Genomic DNA, 22647 nt, shown 5'->3' with positions numbered 1-22647 from the left:
AGCATAAAGTCAGGAGTAAAACCCTAAGCACTGCCAGTTGTGGTCCTAAAACTAAACCAGAAAAAAAAAAAAAAAAAAGAGTTGAATGGGTGAATGAGTAACTGGAACAACAGAAGCAGGTGGAAATGTGGGACAGCCCCAGGGATCCCCAGATCAGAGAGCAAATGCCAATTCCATCCCCTCCTCCAGGGCTGCCTCACCCAGGAAACCCAGACGCTGCAGGAAGGGGGTGCAGTGTGGGTGCAGCATACAGACAGCCAAGGTGTCCTTGAGCCCAGGCTGGAGAAATTGATCCAGGAATCTTTCAACCTCCAGGGAAGCCTCAAGCCGCAGGATGGAGGGAGGCCCAGGGCTCTGGGTTTTGGGGGGAGGGGATGGGAATCCACCAGCCGGTCTGTAGGGGCCTTCAGAGGCTGCCAAGTTTCTGCTGTGGAGCAGGGAGGGAAGGACAGAGGGGGTGGGAAGGACTCGGGAAAGAAGGAGGCAGCAAGGGCAAGGCTTTGCAGACATGAAACAGTTCTCTTGAGATGGTAGATTTCACTGGCAAGGGCAGATACAAGCTGGGAGAGGGGAGCTGGGACCCCCCCCTAATGTGGAAGAGCAGGAAAGACAAGAGGGAAAGCTGAGGCACAGGAGACACGGAGATACATGGCATCAAATTCCAACTGGAAGCAAAGGTTTGCATGCAGAAGGATCTGGTTCTATTTGTAACACCAAGGCAAAAAAAATGCAAGTCTAAGCATTGATTTGAGAGCACATCATTCCCTCGCCCCACCAAGAGGGTCTGGGTTTCCCCAACTCACTGCAGGATAGCAAACCTGGACTCAATAGACATTTCCATTGCTGGGGCCAGAGAGTATAGTGGATCAGGCACTTGCCTTGCAAGCGGCAACCCAAGTTTAATCACTGAGTCCCCTGAGCACCGCCAGGAGTGATACCTGAGTGTAGAGCTAGGAGTAACCCCATATCGTTGTCGGATGTGGCCCAACCCCTCCCCCTCAAAAATCTATAAACATTTCCATTGCAAAGAAATGGGAACACCCAGCTTGTAGGTTCTGACAATCCAGAAGTTCAGGGGGAGGAGAGGGAGCGGAAGAGAGGGTTACCCTCTCTGAGTAAGCTCCAGAAGGACCCCAGCTGACCAGCCAGGGCCTCCTCTTCTGTGCACATGCCTAGTCCTCCCACCTCATACCCTACTATTTCTGGGCTCCAATAAGGAGAGTTGTAATTCCCAGGTAAGAGGCCAGCAGACCCCTACTGCACACATTTGGGGGGTCTGGGAGACTGGGCCCACTTCCAGAAATTCTGGATTTGTGAAGATCAGTGTTTCTGAGCTCCCAGCCCAGAATACAGTGATGCAAAGGCCAGCAATGCTGTGACCTCCAAAGCCACACCTGGCAGTTCATAGGGGTCAGACTCAGGGCTCCAAGCACAAAGGCACAGATTTCAGTCCTTTCAGCTTGCTCCCTGGCTCTGGTCTTGGATCTAGAAATAGTCTTATTCTAGGAAATTTCTTTTTTTTTTATTTCTTTTTCTCTTTTTTAGGGGGTTGGCTGACTCCTGGGTCTCCACTCAGGGATCATTCTTAGGGATTTAGGGAATTGTTTGTGATATCAGGATTTGAACCTGGGTTGGCAAAATGAAAGCCATCCCTACAGTCCTGGCTCTCTGGTCCCTCAATCAACCTTTAAGTGACATAGCAGAAAGCTCTCCTTTATTGAGAAGTAGATGCTGCCACCGCCGGCGTTACAGTGCCTCACTTTTTGATTATTTTCAGTCAAGTCCCCTCCCCCATCTCCTGGTGCCCCAGTCTCACCAGCCTTCAGGGGAACTGGTGGGGGAAGTGCTTTATTTCATAGGATGCCAGTGTCCCTATCCCTATGATAACTTATATCCAGGTCACATGCAAAGAGGAGAGATGAAGATAAGAAGGTGGGTCACCCATAAGACCCCCCCCCCCCAGAACATTTCTTCTGGACTTAACTCCAGACTAAACCATGCAGGATTTTATGCTGGGGAGTCTCGGGGACCCTTGGGAAAGGGGTGACGCAGGGAACTGCCTGTGAGCCCTGAATCAGAATCCTGGCCCTCCTCCTTCTGCCAGTGACTGCCTATACTTCTTTATCCTCAGCATTTGCTGCTTTAAGGAGGAGTAGGGGAGTGCAGGAAGAAATAAAAAACATTCTGAGGGGCCTGTGAGGACAGCAAGAGGTGCTGGTCATACATGCAGCTGACCTGGGTTTGATCCCCGGCACTGCCAGGAGTCAGAGCTAAAAGTCAGCTCTGAGCACAGAGCTGGGAGTCAGCCTTCAGTACTCAGCCCAGCTGTCCTCTCTGGTGAGTATTTGGGGATTAGGGGTGAGAGGACAGCTCTGTGCTGTCTTGATGTCAGCCAGAGTGACAATCTTCCTGCAGTCTGCTCTCACTGGCTCCTCCATGCTGACACCTATCAGCTCCCCTGGGAAACCAGCAGCTCCTCAACTGTCACTCAAGGCTGGGGAGACTGCACTGACTCACATTTCAGGATATTTTGGGTGTCCTCACTCTTCTGAGGGTATCTCATATTTCAGGGGGTTCTGGGAGTGCCTCACACTAAATGTGCCTTGCCCCTCCAGATGTGAGCTCTGCAGACAGGACTAAGCAGCATGGAACCAGCACCCCAGACCCAGGTCCTGCAGATGGGTGTGCCAGCACTTTTCAGGAACCCCTCATCTCTTCTCTCTAGCTATGTCCTTTCCTCTGGGACCCCAGGCCCATGTCCCCACCATAGCCTGATTACCCCCAACAACCTGGGGACTAGGAAGAGCAGGAAAATTGGGGCATGGGGTGAGGGGAAGGGAAGTGAGTGCCTGGCTTTTATGTGACAACATGGAACTAAGTTTGTTCACTCACATCCCATCCAATCTCTTTTTTCTCCCCATTTAAGAGACTTTGTTTCTTTGTGTGTGTGTGTGTGTGTGTGTGTGTGTGTGTGTGTGTGTGTGTGTGTGTGTTCTTTGTGGGGCCACATCCAATTGTGCTTAGGGCTTACCCCTGTCTCTTCACACAGGGATCACTCCTGGCAGACTGGGGGACCATAAGGGATGCCAGGGGTCGAATCCAGGTCAGTCACGTGCAAGGCAAGCACTGCCCTCCCTGCTGAACTATCTCTCTGACCCCTGATATTTTATGATTTTCTTGAGACCATGGAAACAACTTTCCCAGACCAATCCATGAACAGCCTTGCCCTTGACTTTGCTGTCGGGACCAGCCAAATCCAGTCTCCCCCATGTTCTTGGAAGGTTACGAGTGTCCAGCTGGCCGCAGGTCGTTGTCTGCAATTGCTGGCAGAGCCTGGGGAAACCCAGGCCAACTCTAAATTAAATTAGACAAGAAAAGAAGGGGCGTGATGCGAATCCTGGCATGGAGATTTGGGGGCTACATTTGGCAGTGCTGAGGGCTTCTCCAGGTTCGGAGTTCAGGTATCACTTCCAGTGATGTTCGGGGCTGGACAATGTGGAGATTAAATTTACTTCTCCAGCATGCAGAGCCTGTGCTTAGGCCCTGTTCCTCTCTCCAGCCCCAGGTTATGCCTTTATATTTTATTTTAATGAATCACTCCTGGCAGGTGCAGGGGATCCTTTGGGATGCTGGGGATTGAACCTGGTCAGTCAAATGTAAGGCAAATGCCCTTCCTGCTGTACTAATACTCCAGCCAGCTGTGGCTTTATAAATCGGACATTAAAATCAGCTCATTCCAAAAAATTCCTCCCTGGCCAGAGAGACTGAATAAGAGGCAAAGTAAGGTTCTGACTTTGCACATAGCAGACATTCAGAGGATCCCCCTCAGAGCCCACCCAAACAGTGCTGAGAGCACAGATCAGGAATCAAGTCCAAGTAGTGCCTGGTAGAGCCCAACCCCTCTCAAGAAAAGGGTTCCTCAAGTGATTTCATGGGTCCAAGGAGCTGAGAAGGCTTGGCTGGGGGTGGGCACTGGGTGAGGGTCTGAGTAAGGGAAGGGCATCAATCTTCTTTAGCATGCATGCCATTGATGGCCTTCAGGAAATGTTTGCTCCAGTCATATGACCTCTGAGGATGTAGGGCAGGGAGGGAGTTTATATCCTAGTGTGACCCTCTAGTCAAAGACGGTATCCACATTTTATACACACTCAGAATAGGAATGAGGTTGAAGAAGAGATCAAATTCAGGGCTGGGAGGAACAGGAAGAAGAGAAAGAGGGAAAGAAAAGCAGGAGAAAGGGAAGCAGGAGGATGAGGAAGAGTAGTAAGAGAAAGAGGAAGAGGAGAAGGAGAAAAAGCAGAAAGAGGAGCAGGAGGAAGAGGAGAAACAGGAGGCAGCAGGGGTTAAAATTGCAGCTCTGATTATTTCAGCCATTCCCAGGAGGCTCAGCTTATCTTTGACCCACCCCAGCCTTGGAGTCTGAGGTGAGAGGTTGCAGAAAGTGGCAAGAGAATTTCCAGGTGCTAAGTCTTTCTCTCCACGTCTAGTGCCTAGCCTTTCTCACTTCAAAACCTCTCACACTTGGGCCCTTTCTAGGGTCTCCACATATGTCTGATCTTACTTCTACACCAGGACCGTTCCACAGCCAGAGCCATCAGCTGGGCACACACAGTTGCCCACCAGCAATAGTGTTTCAGTCCCCCTTCCCTCTATCAAGTTAAACTTCCTAGTGAGTCACTTCTTAGAGGCCAGGACTTTGAAAGCAAATTAGCCCCAAATGAGGTAATAAAGTGTGTATATGGGTGGGGAACATGTGCTAGGAATGGGGATGTGTGTGTCTAATGCATGAATCTGAAAGTCATTTAACTCTAGGACTTGGAGTTTCAATTCATGGGCAGAATTGTCACCAAGGATGGCGGAAATTGAGTCTCTTAAAGCTGTTTGGGTTCAGAACACTCCACTTCTCTCCCTTTCTGATTCCTGCCCAAGGGACACCCCCCAGCTGCCACTATCCCAGAACAGGCTGAATGCCTGGGGGCTGACCAGATGTTCACCAGAAATCTGGTCCAGGTCAGCTGCCATCACATCTGCCACTGCAGAGAACAAAGGAGAGGTGGGGCTGGGGGATTTCCAGGGAAAGACAGACAAGCTGAGTCTATCCCTCCATGGCTGCTGGGTCACCCTTCCCCATTTTCTCAGCTGGGATCTATCTGCTACTTATTAGAGATTGCCTAACATCCCACATGTGAAAGGATGCAGATTATTCCAGAACACAGAAAAAAGGCTGGACATTTCCCGCCAAAGCCTGCACAATAGGGACCCCTCCACAGAGCTAGGCAAAAAAATGTGCCAGACACACAGGACACTTCGATCTGTTAACCCAGTCTCAGGGGGAAAAATGGATCCTTCCAAGGGCATCCAATACCTGGAGGAGGAGCCTGGTCAAGGAGCTGCAGAGGTGCCAGTTGCAGACAGCCAGATGACCCCACTAAGGTGAAAAGATCTTTCTGGGGGGAGGGTTACAATAGCTTTCTTTTGTACAGTCATTGGGGGGGGGGGGTGGCGGAAGAGATAGCACAGCGGTAGGGCGTTTGCCTTCCACACAGCCGACCCAGGACAGACGATGGTTTGAATCCTGGCAGCCCATATGGTCACCCAAGCCCACCAGGAGCGATTTCTGAGCAAAGAGCCAGGAATAACACCTGAGAGCCACCAGGTGTGACCCAAAAACCAAACAAACAAAATAATCATGGGGTGGTGTGTTAGTTTATAAATAAGAACTACTCAGCTCTGCAGTTTCAGTGCTCTGAGAACCAGGGTATATCCTGGATCTCCTAAATCTCCTAAATGCAAAAGCCAGGGTACACACCACACCTTCGGTCTATCATCAAAACACTTGAGGTTTTTTATTTATTTATTTTCGAGTCACATCCAGCAGTGCTCAGGACTTTCTCCTGGCTCTGTGCTCAGGAATCACTCCTGGTAGGGTTCAGGAAACTCTATATGTGCCATGGATGGAACCTGGGTTAACTGCCTACAGGCAAGCACCTTAACCCCTGTCCTCTCTCTCCCATAACTATTTATTGTTTTATGTTTGTTTGGGGGGGACTATATCCTGTGGTACTCAGGAGTTTTTCCTGAATCTTTGCTCAGATATCACTCCTGGGGTGCTCAGGGGACCATATGGAATGTCACATAGCAAACTCATCTTGGCTATGTATCAGGCAAGCTCTCTACCCGATTACTATCTCCTCAGCCCCTCGCTGGTAGTTTTTAAAAGGTTGGTTGCTCCCCTGTGAACTGGCTGTACTCCCCCTCCAAATTCTCCCTTGCACTCTGAGACAAACAGTACAAAGCCAAACTCCTGGCATCACCTGGTTTCATTCACACCCCTGTCCCCACCCTGGCCACAGGCAATGTTCTGGTCAAGTCCACAACAGACATGCCCAGTTACAGACCACACCCAAAGCCCAACAGAGCCCCTACTTCGTTAGCAGAAGTCCCACCCTCGAACAAGCCTTGCCCCCAACCTCAGCAAACATCTTCGTCCTAGTCACGCCCTCTAATACCAGCCAGGCCCACCAGCAGACTCGCCCATTCACTTACAATGTTCATGAGTGTGAGTAGGTACTTCTGGACATGCTCCTTCCCGTGGAACTGGACCACAGAATCGTCCACGCCCAGCAGCACCTCGATGTTGTAGTCGTCCTCGGCTGTGTGCCTGCGCTGCCGCCGCCGCTGGTGCATGGAGCTATTGAGCCTCTCTTCCAGGACTCCCAGGGCACGACTGAGGTTGTCCAGGCTGAATCGGGAGGCCCCTGCAAGAACAGAAGATATGATCGGTACCTGCCATATTACCACCCATGCCTGGCCCCGCTTGGCCCACTACCAGCAGGGACTCGCAGTCTCTGAGTCCTGGTAGAAAGGTGGAGTGAGTGAAGCTGAATTGCACAAATGTCCCACTCCGTTCTCCCTTCCTGGACGGACGCTGCATCCAGCCTTCCCTGATCCCCATCCAGACTCATGGCTGAGCTGCCCAGATGTCCATCTGGGTCACTGCATGGACAGCTCCTCTGGCTGAACCCCTCGAACACAGCCATTCCCCCCTATCCCCCACACACGTGTCATTCCCCAGCTTTGGGGGTGTGGTGGGGCTGATGGTGGCAGCCAGAAGTGTCTTCATCACCCCACTGGGCTGCCTGCAGCTGATTCAGGGCCATCCCGGCGGCTGTGTTTTGACAGGGACTTTGAGGAATTGTGGCTCTATTTTTACACGTTTATTTCCTTGTATTTCCAAGCACCGGGGACAGCTCACCTTCAGAACCACCTTGGGAAGTGAAGAAAAGCCACGATTTCCATAAAAACTCTCTGCTGGGGGAGGGACAGGAGGAGGATAATCTGGATGACTGCAGATAGTCAAGGTACAATCTGGTCACAGAGATGCCCCCTGAACCCACATAACACCAAAAAATATGAGCGGAAAAGACTTTTGGCTAAGAGATGGTCCAAAGCCTAGATTCTATCCCCAGAACCATGGGGGTCCCCAAACCCCACCGGTATGGCCCCCTCAAACAAAAGCCTTAAGTATATATTGGTTTTGTACAATATTCAGCAGTGCTCAGGACATATTCCTGGCTCTGTGCTCAGGGCTGCCTCCTGACTCTGCACTCAGGGAACATTCCTGACTGTGCTTGGGGGGACCCTGGGAGGTGCCTTGGATCAAATAAGGGCTGATTATGTGCAAGGCAAATGCCTTGACCCCAGTATTGTCTCTCTTGCCCCCAACATGATCTCTTTCTTTCCAAGACGCCACCTGCTATTTCCCACAATGTCCAGAAACCCCCCATGGTACAGGTTGCTGAAAAGAGAGAGAGAAAGAGAGAATGGCAAGAAAAACTCTAAACTCTGGAAACCAAAACACATAGCTCCAAAGCTTAGCCTAAATAGAAGATAGAAATTCTTATTATCAGCTTCAGTTGAAACCTGGAAGAAACCTTTGAAGAAATGGTAAAAGCAAATAAACAACAACAAAAACCATACACAAACCCAGGAAAATCCCACCCTGCGGGATACTTACTCCTCCTTGTCTTCCAAAGAAGATGAACACAAAAGGCAGAAATTTTGGTACATCACAATAAACAGTGAAAAATATAATAAATGGAAAGGTCTATCAACCAAAGAACAATGCACACCGAACTCAAGGCTGCCAGGTCCAGATCAATAAAACTAGTGAATGTGAAACACCATGCAGAGACTAGTTGTGTCTAAAATTCTCTCCAGAGAGGTCAGGGAGAGAGGTTAGGGGTGAAGCAGCTTGCCTTGCATGCAGATGACCACATCAGCCCCTGGGTCCCGCCAGGGGGCGCTCCAGAATACAAAACCAGTAAATATCTGAGCATCACCAGGGGTCCCTCCTGCACAGAGCTGGAACAGCCCCTGAGCTCTACTAGGGGGTGCCCCTGAGCACAGAGCCAGAATTAGCCCCAGCACTGCCAGGTGTGCCCCAACTTCTGTCCTCCAATAAAACAGAATGGAGTTTATCAGGCAGCACAAGTCATGTCCATTCAAAACGTGCATAATTTCATGATGATGTTACCAAGATCATTGATCAATAATAGAAAGATTCCAGGTGACTGTGGATGGGAGAGAAAAGCTGGGGGCTATGATAAGGCAGGTGTAAGAGTCTTGAAAAATTATGCAACTGTGTGCTAAGATCTTTCTGCTCTAGGTACTGGGCAAGCCCTGCCCACATCCCAGAATCACACTCACACAATCCTGTGCACACAAACCTCATCAAATCACATAGAACCACACACTCACATGAATATACATTCATGTAGCAAGCTGGCTGACACCCCATTCAGGCAGAGTTAATAACTGGGAGATGAGCCTCTCCATAATCGCTAGTATCCCCAAAGCTAGTCATTTAGATAAGAGAGAAGCACAACACACCCACATAGGCAGGCTTTGGGGGGAAGCAGGGAAATCTTGGGGAAGCTGAAAAAGGTTTGGCCTCAAGGGGCCCATGAGATCTGCACCCGACTGGGATGCTTTATTAAAAGCAGCTCATTAGGATGATTTCCTCCCATCTCTCTCACTTTACAAGCAGCAATGTGGAATTCATTTCTGCAGCCCCAGCAAGTGTACTGCACAGCCCCCCCCCCCCACCGAGTACCATTTGTACAATGAAAGAGGAAGGCCCCATAAATCACCTCCTGTTGAAGGGCATGGAGACAGGAAGACAGGACTGGTTAAGAGGATTGAAATTTCTCCCCAGCTCCTTCCAAACTTGCCCTGCCAAGGCAGATGGGGGGTCTGTGGAACAGGATAGGGGATTTCCACCTCCTGTCAGAAAACATGAGCAAGTGGCATAGATTTCAGGGCAACTCACACTGCTCCCAGTTTTTGAGATTCAGGGGAGCCATGTCCACAGGCCCTCTGCTTGGCAATGCCTGTCACCTTGGCCAGGCAGACCAGCAAAGCCCCATGACAAGCATTGTTTTGTCTATGCTCTGCTCGGGCAGCTCAGAGCAATGGGGTAGGACACCAGGTACATCCTCTTCCCCACGAGAAACAGGATGAACTGGGGGAGAGTGAAGGTGCCGTGGAGAACCCAGATCCTGTGAGACATACTCAAACCCTCAAGCCATCCTTTCTCCATCACCATTGGTGCCCAGCTATTGCAAAAGAGAATCACACTCAAACCACCTCTAAATATGTAATCACACAGAATCACAACACATGTATGCAGGCATGGGCATGTACAGCCCCAGTACAATTTCTCCACAACCCTCCACACAATCATGTACACACAAACCCCCACAATCACACAGAATTCATTCATACACAATATCCCCACATTTATACTCGAAACCCCCAATAATCACACACAATTACACAAAATCACATTCACATATGGCATACGCAATACACAATCACACAGAGCCACACCCACAACCCACATACAATAACAGAACTACACTCAAACATGCATATACAATCTGTACACAATCATACAGAACCAGGCTTACACATGTATACACAACCTTCATGAACACACAACCTTCCTACATGCTCATATACTCACATGCATATTCATGAGCACACACAATCTCCCCTTAATTATGTACTCACACACAATTACACACACATGCATACACAAAACTCACACACATTTACATGTATATCTCCAACAGAGACACACACACCTCACACATTTACTCAGAACCACTCACACAAGTGCATACATAATCCCCACAAAATCATACACACATAACTATACACTCAAGCATGCATATGCAATTCATGAACATACAATTACACATAACTACACTCAAACATGCATGTGAAATTCATGCAATACACAGACCCACAATCATACAAATTTACGTGCACACAGTCCCACAGCCACTATGCATACAAATAACATGCACACACAACCAAACATGCATGCAATTACAGCATTAGGGTATATAAACCATCTATTTGTATGGTGGGAAATGACACAGCTGGCAAGGGTAAAATTTTGCCTTTGACTTTAATGTGGGGTGCAAGTGGAAGACACCATCTTGAGGGAAACAGACACAGAGAGGAGGGTGAATAATTAAATGAAGACACTCATTTGAGTCTGCAGAGGGAATAAAGGCATCACTGGGGGCCAGAGTGATAATACAGTGGGGAAATTGCTTGCCTTGCATGTGGCTGACTCGGGTTTGATCCCCAGCATCCTGTATGATCCCCTGAGCACTGATAGGAGTGTAGAGCCAGGAGTAACCCTCTCCCCTGAGCATTGCTGGGTGTAGTTCAAAACCCAATAGCTAACTATAAATGCAGCATTGGGCAATGGCAGCCACTCAGATGCACAACAGATCACTAGCCTGTAACAGGATGGAAAGAAGGAAGAGGCTATAAGTGAACTCAAAACTGTAGGTAAGATGGTGTTGGGTTCTTAGGTGGGGAAGTTGGGTGCTTTGGACCCCCCAAAGTATATACATGAGCACTGTGATAATGCTGTGAGTATTCTTGTAATTGTGTGAGTCTCAATGGCAATAAACACAACAAAACTCAGCCAGCAAATGATTTTTCCAGAGCAGGGGTCGGCAACCTTTAAGACACAGAGAGCCACTTTGCACTCGTTTCCAAAGGGGAAAAAACCTGGAAGCTGCAAAACCATCGTGACATTTAAAACAAATATAGAACTGCATACATTGTTTCTCATCTTAATGCTATATACAGTATCATGCAGTTAGCTGTCGATCTGAAGAAAAAGAGAACTTTTTCACTTAACAATGTAAAATGTATATTTGTGCAAATTAATAACCAATTAAAATATTTAAGTGATACCGCTCCCCGCCACTTGCCCTCAGCCCTGCTGTAGGAGCCTTGGCAAAGCTTCAAAAGAGCCTCGGGTTACCGACCCCTGCTCCAAGGAGCCAAAGTGATAGTGCTACTGAGAGGGCCCTTTCCCTTGCATGTGGCTGACCAGAGTCCCACCCCAGCATCATATGGTCCCCTGAGCACCACCAGAGCCAGAGTGACCCCTGAGTGCAGAGCCAGGAGTAAGCTCTAAGCACTTCTGGGTGTGGCCCCTCCAAATCTGCTGTGCTCAGACCTCTTGGGCTGTGGAAACCCCAGTGGGGAGCAAGGATACTGGGCCATTTTGGCTCACCCTAGCTGGTATATAACCTTCCAGATGGAGTGGGGTGGGCTTCCTAATGGCACAGTGGCTCCAGGAGATGTTGAGGCCACTAAGGCTGAACCCCCTCAGATTCCCCTGAAGTCAGCTCCAGCCATGACAGGGTTCCTCCATGCCTGCCGCTCCTACTCATTCCACCCATCACAGAAGATAACTCCCCAAAACAGATCTTGGGGCTTGCCTCAGATACCCTAGGACCCCTGCGGTGGGTGCAATGGGACCTGTGTGTGTTTGGATAGTTGGTCATCAAGGGAAGAGACCCCCGGATCTCTCCCACTGAAGCTCCCACAAACACCACAGCCAGATGGTGGAAGGCAGAGAAGCCGGCAGATGGGCTCATGGAAATATTTACCATGAACTTCTCAGTAAAACACTCCCACCCACTGTAAATGGGACAGAAGGGGGCTATGGAGACAGTGTGGGGGAGGCTGGGGAGAACTGGGGTGCTCAGGTCAGGCGCTTCCTCTCTCCCTGCGCGCAGCAGCAAAGCTCCTTGGGGACAAACCTCTTTCAGTTGCAGCTGTTTCTCCTACTCTGTCTCCACAATTCACAGTCTGTCCAGCTGTGTCTGCTTTCCTAAGTGCCTCTATGTCTCACAAGCCTGCTGATCACCCTGCACCCCATGCCACCAGCTTCGTGGGGGGGGGGAACAGTTGTCCAACAGTGACAGCAGAATGTGGGGACCTACCTGCTATGATTGACAGGTGACGTGGAACACCCATATGCAGATGGATTTTCTAGCAGCCCCAAGGGGGTGATGGAGGGGACCCCCACTCAGGCAGAGCAAGGACAAGCCATGGCCTATCAGCTTCTCCCTGCCACTGAGGGTGCGGATGCTTCCAAAGGCTGATCAGACACTGCACCCCAACTCTTCAGGAACCCCGAGGAGTTTGCTTTGGGGCCCAGAGGCAAAGCCCTAGGGCCATCACCAGCCAGCCACGGAGTACCTTGCCCCACCCCAACTTACCTTGACTCCATGCGGACATCTCCAGGATTGGAGATGTTCCAGGGGAGAAGGCATCAAGAGCAATTTTCTGGGGATAGTGTGAGGGAGTCAGGTGGGAAGGTTTGAGCTGGAACTTTACTGGGGTCCCTGCACTATCAGAACTCAGAGGTCATACCCACAGCAGGGACCACTGATAGAGCCCTCTTCACCTGAATTCTGCACCTCAGAGCCTCCCAGTCCCAGGGTACCTCACCCCCACTTTATTTTTTTGTATGTTTGTCTGTTTTGGGAAACACCTAGCAGTATTCGGAGGTAACTCTTACCTCTGCATTCAATAATTACTGCTAGTGGTACTCAGGGATTTTATGGGATACTGGGGGTTAAATCCAATTTGGCTGTGTACAAGACAAATGCCCCCCCACTGTCATACTGCTCCAGCCCCTTGCCCTCCACTTTAGAACTTCACCAGAGCAGTTGGAGGAACTTGATGCTTCCCAAGAGGCATCAGGTCATGAGTTCAAACTCCCTGTACCCCACAAGTAAGCATTACTGGGTGAATTCTGGCTGTGTCTCAATCTAGAAGTGCAAAGCCTTAAATTTAAGGGCATAGCAATTAGATTGCTAGGGTCCCCCAGTCCTAGATCAAAGACATGGACCACTGGGAAGGGGAGTGAAGGAGGAGGCTGACAGAGTTCAGAGGTTTCATGTGGAACTGAGCACTTAAATGCCAGGATGGAGCCTGTTATGGGCTGGAGTGAGTGACAATTTGATGCTCAGGTCTCCCCTGAGTTTACCAGGGCTGCCTGAAATCTGGAAGTTAGGTGGACATCTCAGATATGGGCCACATCCTGTTCCCCAAGGTTGCAGTCTTGAACATCTATAGGAGATTAGGGAGATCTACTTTGTCTTGGAGCCTTCTGTTTCCTCTCTTCTCCTCCCTGTCTTTTTTGTTTTAGGCCACACTGGGTCCTGGCTATGCGCTCAGAAATCGCTCCTGGCTTGGGAGGGCCATATGGGATGCCGGGGAATCGAACCACGGTCCATCCTAAGCTAGTGCTGGCAAGACAGATGCCTTACCGCTCCATGCCACTGCTCCAGCCCCTCCCTCTGTCTTTTCTCTGTGAAAGAGACCCAGGGAACCAGGTTCTCCAGAGCCAAAGTCCTGAGACCCACAAATCCTAAAAATTCTACCTTGCCTCACAGACCCTCTGATTCTGCAGGTTCTGAAGTTTGTGGGGTGTTGAGGTTGGAGAGACATCAATGAATTTGCACCCAAAACTCCCTCCAATGTGATTTCCAGCCTCAGAAAGGTCACAGCTGCCAGTGGTGGCCACCAAAGAGAAGGTTGACAGGGTGCAGATGTCACCTGATAGCCCCAGAGATCAGGAGCTACTAAGCCTCCAGGGAAATCCCAAAGGAAGAATCAGGTGCTTTTCAACATATAATCACACATACAGGGGATACACACATGTGCACAAAGACATTACTTAGGGCTGACCCCTGACTCTGTGCTCAGGGAATCATTCCTGACTCTAAGGGGTGATTCCTAGCTTTGTACTCAGGGCTCACTCTGGGCTCACGTATCATTCCTGGCTTTGCTCTCAGGGATGTACTCATGGCTTTGTACTCAGGGATGACTCCTGGCAGGGTTCAGGGGACCCTAGGAGTGTTAGCAATGAAACCTGGGCTGGCCATGTCAAGCAAGCATCTTTCCCTGGACTATCCGTCCAGTCATGATATTTTGCTTGTGTTTTTAATTGGGGCAATCCCAGAGTGCAGGCAAGAAGAGTTCAGGGCACAGGGATGGCACATCCAGTGGGGCTGGGGTGAGTGAAATAGCACGAAGTGTGGGAGTCAAGCTTATGATTTCACACAGGCTAGGCATGTGAAGGACTCATGAAATCACATGTCCCATCCTTTGTGTTTTTTTTAATTTTATTTTTTGTTTTAAATTTTATTTTTCCGTGCACAACCTCTGACCATTGACCCTTTATGACTCCTGCCGTTGCACATTCTTTTCATGTACAATCTCATTTTCTCTTTTCCAAACCATGTTTTATTGAAGGGGCATGGCATCATTACCTTATGTAACTCGTCTACTTTCTTTCATAAGAGCAATGATCATCCAAGTTGGTGTTTTTATTAGCAAGCACTGTTTTCCCCCTCTAAAAACTTGTTGGGGTTGGAGAGAAAGAACAGGGAGGGAGAAGCACTACCCCTGGCACTGACTAGGGTTCACTGAGAATTTTAGGCTATAGAGTTGTTGTCCTAAAGGCTTGGGAATTCCCCCGGTAAAAATAATAACAAAAAGCTGTCTAGGGGGCTGGAGCGATAGCATAGTGGGTAGAGCATTTGCCTTGCACACAGCCAACCCGGGTTCGATCCCTGGCATCACATATGGTCCCCCAAGTCTTCCAGGATTAATTTCTGAGTGCAGAGCCAGGAATCACTCCTGAGCGCCACCGGGTGTGGCCCCAAAACTAAAGCTGTTTAATTACTCATTTATTTTTGTTTCAGGGGCCACAACCCACTGAGCTCAGAGCCTGGCTCTGCACTCAACAATGTCCCCTGGTGGTGCTACTGGGCTGATGCTGACTATGTGCTCAGGAGCGCCCCCTGGTGATACCTAGGGGCTATTTCTGGCTCTGTGCTTGGGCGTAATCCATGGCAGTGGTGCTTAGGAAAACATGTAGTCCTGGGGATCCAACCCAGAACTTCCACACCACACCGTTCTACTGTTAGTATTCTATCTCTGGCATCCCCCGCCTTTTTTTGGCTGGCTTTTCTTGGCTCTGTACTCAGAAATCGCTCCAGGCAGACTCAGGAAACTATGAGATGCCAGAAATCAAACCCGGGTCTGTCCTGGGTCAGCTGCGTGCAAGTCAAACACCCTACTTCTGTGCTATCTCTCTAACCCCATTCCTGGCCCTTTTAAGTCATTAAAAAATATTTTTAAAGAATGGGATTCTGGGTGGGTAGGCCCAACCTCCTCACACTCTTCATTTTCCTGAAACAAGCGCTGCCTGGTCTATTCACAGTATCTGTCTGTGCTGCCCACAGGTTTTAGCAGCGAATCTCCTGCTGGTCAGATGTAAGATTGATGGGCAGTTACACAATGCAACTCCTCTTCTGTGCTATTCAGAACTTCCCAGTCTCTCCCTCAGATTCTCATCTACTCAATCCACTGCCAATGGACAAATATGGATGATGAATTTCTTCCTTTCTGAATATTTTTTTGTGTTTGGGTCACCTGGCGGTGCTCAGGAGTGGCTCTGTGCTCAGAAGTAGCTCCTGGTAGGCTCGGGGGACCATATGAAATGTTGGAATTCAAACCGGGGTCCGTCCTGTGTTGCCCTGTACAAGGTAAACACCTTACCGCTGGTGCTATTGCTCCGGCCCCAATTTCTTCCTTTCTATTTCTTCCCAACCAAGCTTCCATAATGCTGTGGCATCAGGGGAAAGGTATGTAATGCCATCGATTGTGACTTCATCCTGGATCACCAGAGTCGATGTCAAAGTTGATGCTGCAGCCGGCCTTCAGTTCCCTGAGGATTCTATTTCCAAACCGTAAAAACTTGTTTGGAGGCTGAACAATAGTACAACAGATAAGGCACTTGCCCTTGAATATGTCTGATCCAACTTTGATCTTCCGGTCACCACATATGGTGTCCTGAGCTTCAATAGTAAGCACTGAGCATCTCCAGATATGCCCCAAAGAAAAAGGTGAAAGAAGGAAAGAAGAGAGGAGAGGAGGGGAGGGAGGAGGAGGGGAGGAAGAGAAGATAAAGAAAAAAAAAAAAGAAAGGAAGAGGGACCAGAGTACAGTGGGTAGGGATGAATGCAGCTGACCCGGATTTGATCTCCAGCATCCCATTTGGTCCTCCAAGCACTGCCAGGAATAACTCCTGAGTGCAGAGACAGGAGTAACCCTGAGCATTGCAATGTGTGGACCAAAAATCAAAAACAAAGAAAATAAAAACTTTTTTGGATCAGAGAGCTTGCACAGCAGGAAAGGTCAGGAGCACAGTCAGGAGTAATCCCTGAACACTGGGGACAGGAGTGAGCCCTGAGCACAGAACCACAGTAACCTTGCTGGGTAGATTTGATGTAATCAGGGTCTGGACAGATAGCACGGAAGTAGGGCGTTTGCCTTGCATGCAGGATGGTGGTTCGAATCCCAGCATCCCATATGGTCCCCCGAGCCTGGCTGGAGCGATTCTGAGCATAGAGCCAGGAGTAACCCCTGAGTGCTGCCGGGTGTGACCCCAAAACAAAACAAAACAAAAAAAGATTTGGTGTAATCAGGAAGTGGAACTCATGACCTCATGTTTGGAAGGCAGACACTTGTTCCTGAGCCCTCATGGAGACCCTATAAAACACTCGTTTTCCCACCATGTCTTACTTAGATACTTGATAGTCTAATGATGGCATCAGGTTAGATCGAGGATGTAGGTTAGAATGGGTTTTAGTCCAGTCAGTTCATCCATTTACATGGAATACAATGTATTTCTTTCACCTTTACTTTATTGTTTTGCTTTAAGAGGCTCACTCATCAGTGCTGAGGGCTGACCCCTGCTCTGCACTCCTAGAGATGATTTGGGGACCTTTTACTGGTGTGTGGGGTCAAATCCGGGTCAGCCATGTGTAAGGCAAGCACCTTCCCCACTGTTCTATTTCTCTTGCCCCTGACTAAGCTAGTTTGTCTTATTTGGGTGGCTGGTCCTAGCTGGTTTTTCTCTCTCTGTAATAAGAGGCCTTTGGATTGGTCCTCATATTGCCTTCTAATTAGATGTCTCTCAATTGGTTTGTTTGGTTTACATGTTAAAAAGATGTTTCCCTATTGCCTCCGCATCTGGCTTTCCCCTCCCTTGGGCGTGGGCTTTGTTTTTCCCAATAAAGGCTGCTTTGGAGGTCTGGAGGGGGAGCTGCCATTTTGGCTCGTCATTCCAGGTGGTGGAGCAACTGGCTTGTGGGTGAACAGCTTGCGGTGTTAGTTTCTGGCTTGCTATTCCTTCCCAACCGTGTGTGGATTATTTCCTGCGTCGGAATTGCTTCTGGACCTGTGTCTCTTGTCCTACCTGGGGACCCCGAATCCCTCTCCCTCTCTGGGGATTATGGAACACACAATCGACGAATTCACATTTGGAGAGTTCTGTACTTACTGAAAATGATTACTTTCACACACATGTACATACACAAATATCCATGCACATCCATGCTGGATGGATACCAGTCCCATGCAGTGAGATCAGGTCTGATTCCACACTGGCCAGTTCAGAGTTGCTCCAGAGTTGGTAGGTGTCCCTGCTATTGGGAATGGAATCAGATATGCCCAGGACAGTCACCAGAGAGGTCTTCTGCAGGGATGAGAAGATGTTAGAGCCGCAGGGAAACTGTGCTGTTTGTTCCTTTAATTATTATGGGGTTTACTCTGGACAGTGCTGTGGGATTGGGGGGGGGGGGGCAAGCACTGCTGGGCTACACCATGGCCTCAGGCCTGCCCTATGCTGGATTCCGTTAGCCACAATCCCCACTGCCTCCGAGGGTGCTGCATGACAGCCACCTCTGGTTCAAGTGCAGAGCTGACTACTCTAAGTGTGCTCAGTCCTGCAGTTTCTGGGAGTGTGGTCAGGTTGAGGTGTACAACTACTAGGGTCAAGGAGTCAGGTGTACAGTTCTTGGGTATGTGGCTAGAGGCTGCAGGTGTGGTGTGGTCAGTGGAGAGGCACTGAACCAGGACAAGGGAGCATATCCCAAAGAAGAGAAAATTCTGGTCAGACCTTCAGGTCATCCATCCACCATGTATGTGGAGCCCCTAACCCTACCTCAAATTCAGAATGACAAGGCAGGTGCACCCAGAGACCCCCTCCTGCTCCCATCACCCAGGGGAGCAGGGAGTCTGCAGGGTAGGCACCAGTTTCCCACACCAAACACCCCACCACAATGCTGGAAGGCTGGATCTTCCTGGGAGGCCTTGGGGTCTCCTAACAACTCCAGGCACTCAACTTTAGCAAATTGCTCCCATGATAGTTTCACTATCTCCCAGTACAGTGGCCTAAGTCCTTCAGTCTGTCTTGCTCTGGCCCCTACCCATGGGAGGAGGGCTCCTTTCCCATGGGAGCACCACATTTATTGCCTAGTGAACTTCCAGTTCCCAGGAACCTTGCATTTGGGCCAGAGGTGCCTAAAAGAAACGGGGGGTGGGGGGGGGTGGGGGGGTGGGCTGAGAACCACTGAGGACCACAGTGTCCTGCTGCTCAAGGATCTCACGGGCTTCCAGAAGGGAGCAAGACCAGCAGAGCTGGTTAGATTAAGGACTATCAGGGAGCAGGGCTAGTTTAGGGCTGGGGCTCAGGCACAGCCATTCGGGGGTGGGGCAGTCTGGGGAGGAACTTGTCTTGGCCCATCCTGGGCTGCTGCTCAAGAACAGCAAGTTACTGGAAGGGGTGGGACTTGTCCACTACAAATCTAGGGAGGGTCTTGTCAGGAGCCTGCTTAGGGTCTAGACACTGGTGTCCTGGCAACCAGGGTCCATTCTGAAGAGACAGAGAAGCATTTGCTCTGCCTCTGTGTGTGTGTATTTGTGTGTGCCTGTGCATCTATAGATGTATGTGGCCATGCACGTCCATACAGACACATGTGTGCCTATCTCTATTCCTCTGTATCTGTGTGTAAACATGTGTGTATACTACATGTATGCTTGCCTCTGAGCCCATATGTGCATGTTTTCATGTGTGTGTGTGTGTGTGTGTGTGTGCACATATAGAAATACCTTTGGAAGTCTCTGGAGGGGTAAGCATAGCCAGTGCCAGTGGCAAAATCAGACACAAGGGGTAGTAGAAAGGGGTGTGACAGACACCCCACTAATCCAGTGTTTCCCAAAGTGTATGGTCAAAGTGAGAAAGACTAGCAAAATCCACAGGGGTGGTAAAGTAGCCTTGAGAGCCACTAGGGACCACATTTTATCTGTCCCCTCCAAGAAGTCACACTTCTAGTGACTTCTCCTGCATCTTTCTGAGAACATCTTGCTAGCATCCCTTCTAGTTTGGGAAATGGGACCCTTCACTCAAGGCCAACCAAGGAAGGAGGGGATGTCCATGGGGAATCCAGCCTAGGGGAAGTACCTCACCTTTACAAACATGGAGAGTCATGCAACAGCCAAACTAATTTCTGGCATTGCATGCTCTACAGAACACTGATCTTTTTGGATTTGTCTGGGGGTCACACTAAGTGGTTCTCAGGGCTTACTTCTTTCTAGCTCTGAGCTCAGGGATCACTCCTGGTGAGGCTTGGGGACCCTATGCTTGTCCAGGATTTGGCCAAGTCACTCCACCTCTCCCAGTATCAACACAACCTCTGGAGTATACCCAGAGGCTCCAGGCTCCAAGGACATAACTTGGGGTTGTGGTTCTGACCCAAAATCCTCCCTGAGTTTTCTAAGGATCCCCAGCCAAGGCCACACCCTACTGTGTTAACTAGGACAAAAGGCCAAGAATGTTCTAAATATCACCCAGAATGCAAGAACATGCTTTTTTTTCTTTGTCTCTTTTCTTTGGCACTTCCAACAACCAACACTGTCTGTGCTGGAGAATAGCCAGGTCACAGTGCAGGTCACTCGAGGTCCCAGGATTTGGGACTAGCAAAGAAAAGGTACATTGCAACATCCACACATCCCAGCTCTTTCCCCAGTCAGGCTGGAAGGACGGAGCTGCCTGGAGCTGCACTGATAGGGGTGTTTGCAGAAATCTGGCAGTGGTGTCAAAGCTCAAGGCCACCCTGTCTGAGGTTCCATCTTAGGGGCCTGGACACGACACAGCCACCCCTTACCCTCTTCCTCTCCCACTAATGCTCAGCAGCTGCTTCACCTCCAACTGCCAAGAACAACAGCCTGATGGCCTCACTGGAAAAGGCGCCTCTTTTCCTGAAGCAAGAAGACAAATTCTTCTGTAGTGTCTTGGCACTCCCAGGCCAGGCCTGGCCACATCCTAGAACCAAAGCACAGATGCTGCCCAGGGGGTCCGAAGCTGTCCCAAGATCCCTCTGTTCCCCAAACAAGGATAATGTGGGGGCTAGTAAGCCCGGATGTGAGTTTTGCACATTCTGCCTGTCTGCCAACATGTGCAAATTGAGATGGTCTGTATGTGTGTGTATGTGTATTGTTTTGTTTTGTTTTGCTAGGCCACACTCAACAGTGCCCAGGGCTCACTCTTAGTTCTGTGCTAAGGCAGAACCCTATGGAGTGCTGAGGATCTAACTCGGTTGTCTGCATGCAAAACAAGCACCTTATTCCTAATGTTTGTCCCCATGAAGATATTTTTTCTTTTTATAGAAAATAGCCATTTTGGAAGATTCCAGATTTTGACTTCTTTGCCTGTCCAGCCTCCCTGATTCTCCTAAAACATAACCCAAATTCTGGGAAGGGTTGCAGAGTCATGCACTCCCATTCTGCCTCTGACCTGGCTATGGGTCCGTGACTGCCTGTGCTGATTTGGATCCTCCTGATTTGGGGTGTTCCACATTGAGACTGATGAAGGCAGTGAAGAGACCAGGGACTCATCACACCCACAGTCTGATCCCTAACAACTCCCTCTAACTTCAATGACACATATTAAACTCTGGGCAACTTGACATTTTCATTTGGGGGATGTTTTGGCCACACTTGACAATGCTCAAGAGTCACTCCTGGCAGTGCTCGAGGGAGCCTATGGGGGTTCTGGGGATTGAACCTGAGTAGGCCATGGGTAAGGCAAGCTCTGTACCTACTGACTATCACTCTGGCCCTTGATACCTGTTTAGCCTCAAGAGTAAAGGCCTTAGTGCCTGTGAATCTTGGGATGACTGCTGTCATTTTGTTTTAAGACATTACTATGCTCCAACTCCCTTTTTTTGTTTGTTTGTTTTTGGGTCACACCCAGCAGCGCTCAGGGGTTACCCCTGGCTTTAGGCTCAGAAATCGCTCCTGGCAGGCACGGGGGACCATATGGGATGCCAGGATTTGAACCACCATCCTTCTGCATGCAAGGCAAATGCACCACCTCCATGCTATCTCTCTGGCCCCCAACTCCCTTTTCTAACTCCCTCAGCAGTCAAATCCATGTGAAGTTCCCAGGGCCTAGACTGCCCCATATGTCCCACCCTTACACCATACTGCTGCCCACCCAGGCCACACCCTCATATCCTGGCCTAGTCTCACCCCTCACTTCCCAGGCTCTGGCTTCATGCCTTGGTCCTCCCCAGAGTGGGGAGAAGTACTTGTTCAGCTCTTTTGTCCCTAGATGAGGGGGCTGGAGTCACTTGTTTTGTAGTGGAGAACTGGGTGAGTCAGAAATTCATTCTTTTGAGACATTTCAACCTGAGTCCCTTGCCAGGCCTCCACCCGATGCTGGGAATTCTGCAGCCAGCAAAATAAATAAATAAACCAAAACAAAACAAAACAAAACAAAAGAGATTTGAATGTGGGACTGTTTGGATGTGGTTGCCTCGAGTTCCTTCTCTGGAACTTTGCAATCCCCAGACACGTGTCCACTCCAGCACCAAGGTTCTGCCCTGCTGACCCAAAACATGAGCAAACCGAGAAACATGCCACGAGATGCTACTAACAGAGCTCTAAATTGTCACAGGCGGTTGAATACCACCAGTGGCCCCCCAAGAACCACTGAGTATGGGATGCCTAAATTCTCTCACTGACTGAGGTACTCAGTGGCCTGAGGTAATCCCTGCCCCAGCTCTAGGACTAAACCCAGTCCCCTCCTCTTAGCTGGGGCTTCAGAGACACCAAGATGGCCAGCTTGAGGTAGAAGTTGGGGTCTGAGAGAAGAAGCCTCCTGTGCCCAGGATCTAGGTGCTGATGGGGGTTACTGCAAAGATCTGGGCACCAGGTTGCTGGTGGCTGGCCTGCTTTAGTGGCAAAGTGGGCAGAGTTGTCACTGCTGGCAAGCCAGCCAGCCAGTTTATCTCCTGGTTCAAAGGTCACAGAGACCACACCCCAAGCTGGCCCCTGCAGCTACTCTTCCTAATGCCCAGACATTAGCAGTCAGAGAGATAGTGAACAGAACACTTGCCTTGC

General features: G+C 49.7%; 1 protein-coding gene across 1 annotated transcript in view; it reads right to left on the bottom strand.

Annotated features, from left to right (window-relative positions):
• ADAMTS2 (ADAM metallopeptidase with thrombospondin type 1 motif 2) overlaps positions 1-22647 on the bottom strand; it is a 175635-nt gene that overhangs the window by 43808 nt on the left and 109180 nt on the right. The window contains exon 10 of the mRNA XM_049778439.1: positions 6547-6758. Coding sequence (XP_049634396.1) covers positions 6547-6758 — 212 coding nt within the window. The remainder of the gene's footprint in view (positions 1-6546; positions 6759-22647) is intronic.

The sequence above is a fragment of the Suncus etruscus genome, chromosome 8, assembly GCF_024139225.1.
Source record: "Suncus etruscus isolate mSunEtr1 chromosome 8, mSunEtr1.pri.cur, whole genome shotgun sequence".
Taxonomy (NCBI): domain Eukaryota; kingdom Metazoa; phylum Chordata; class Mammalia; order Eulipotyphla; family Soricidae; genus Suncus; species Suncus etruscus.
This window is presented reverse-complemented; position numbering and strand designations above follow the sequence as displayed.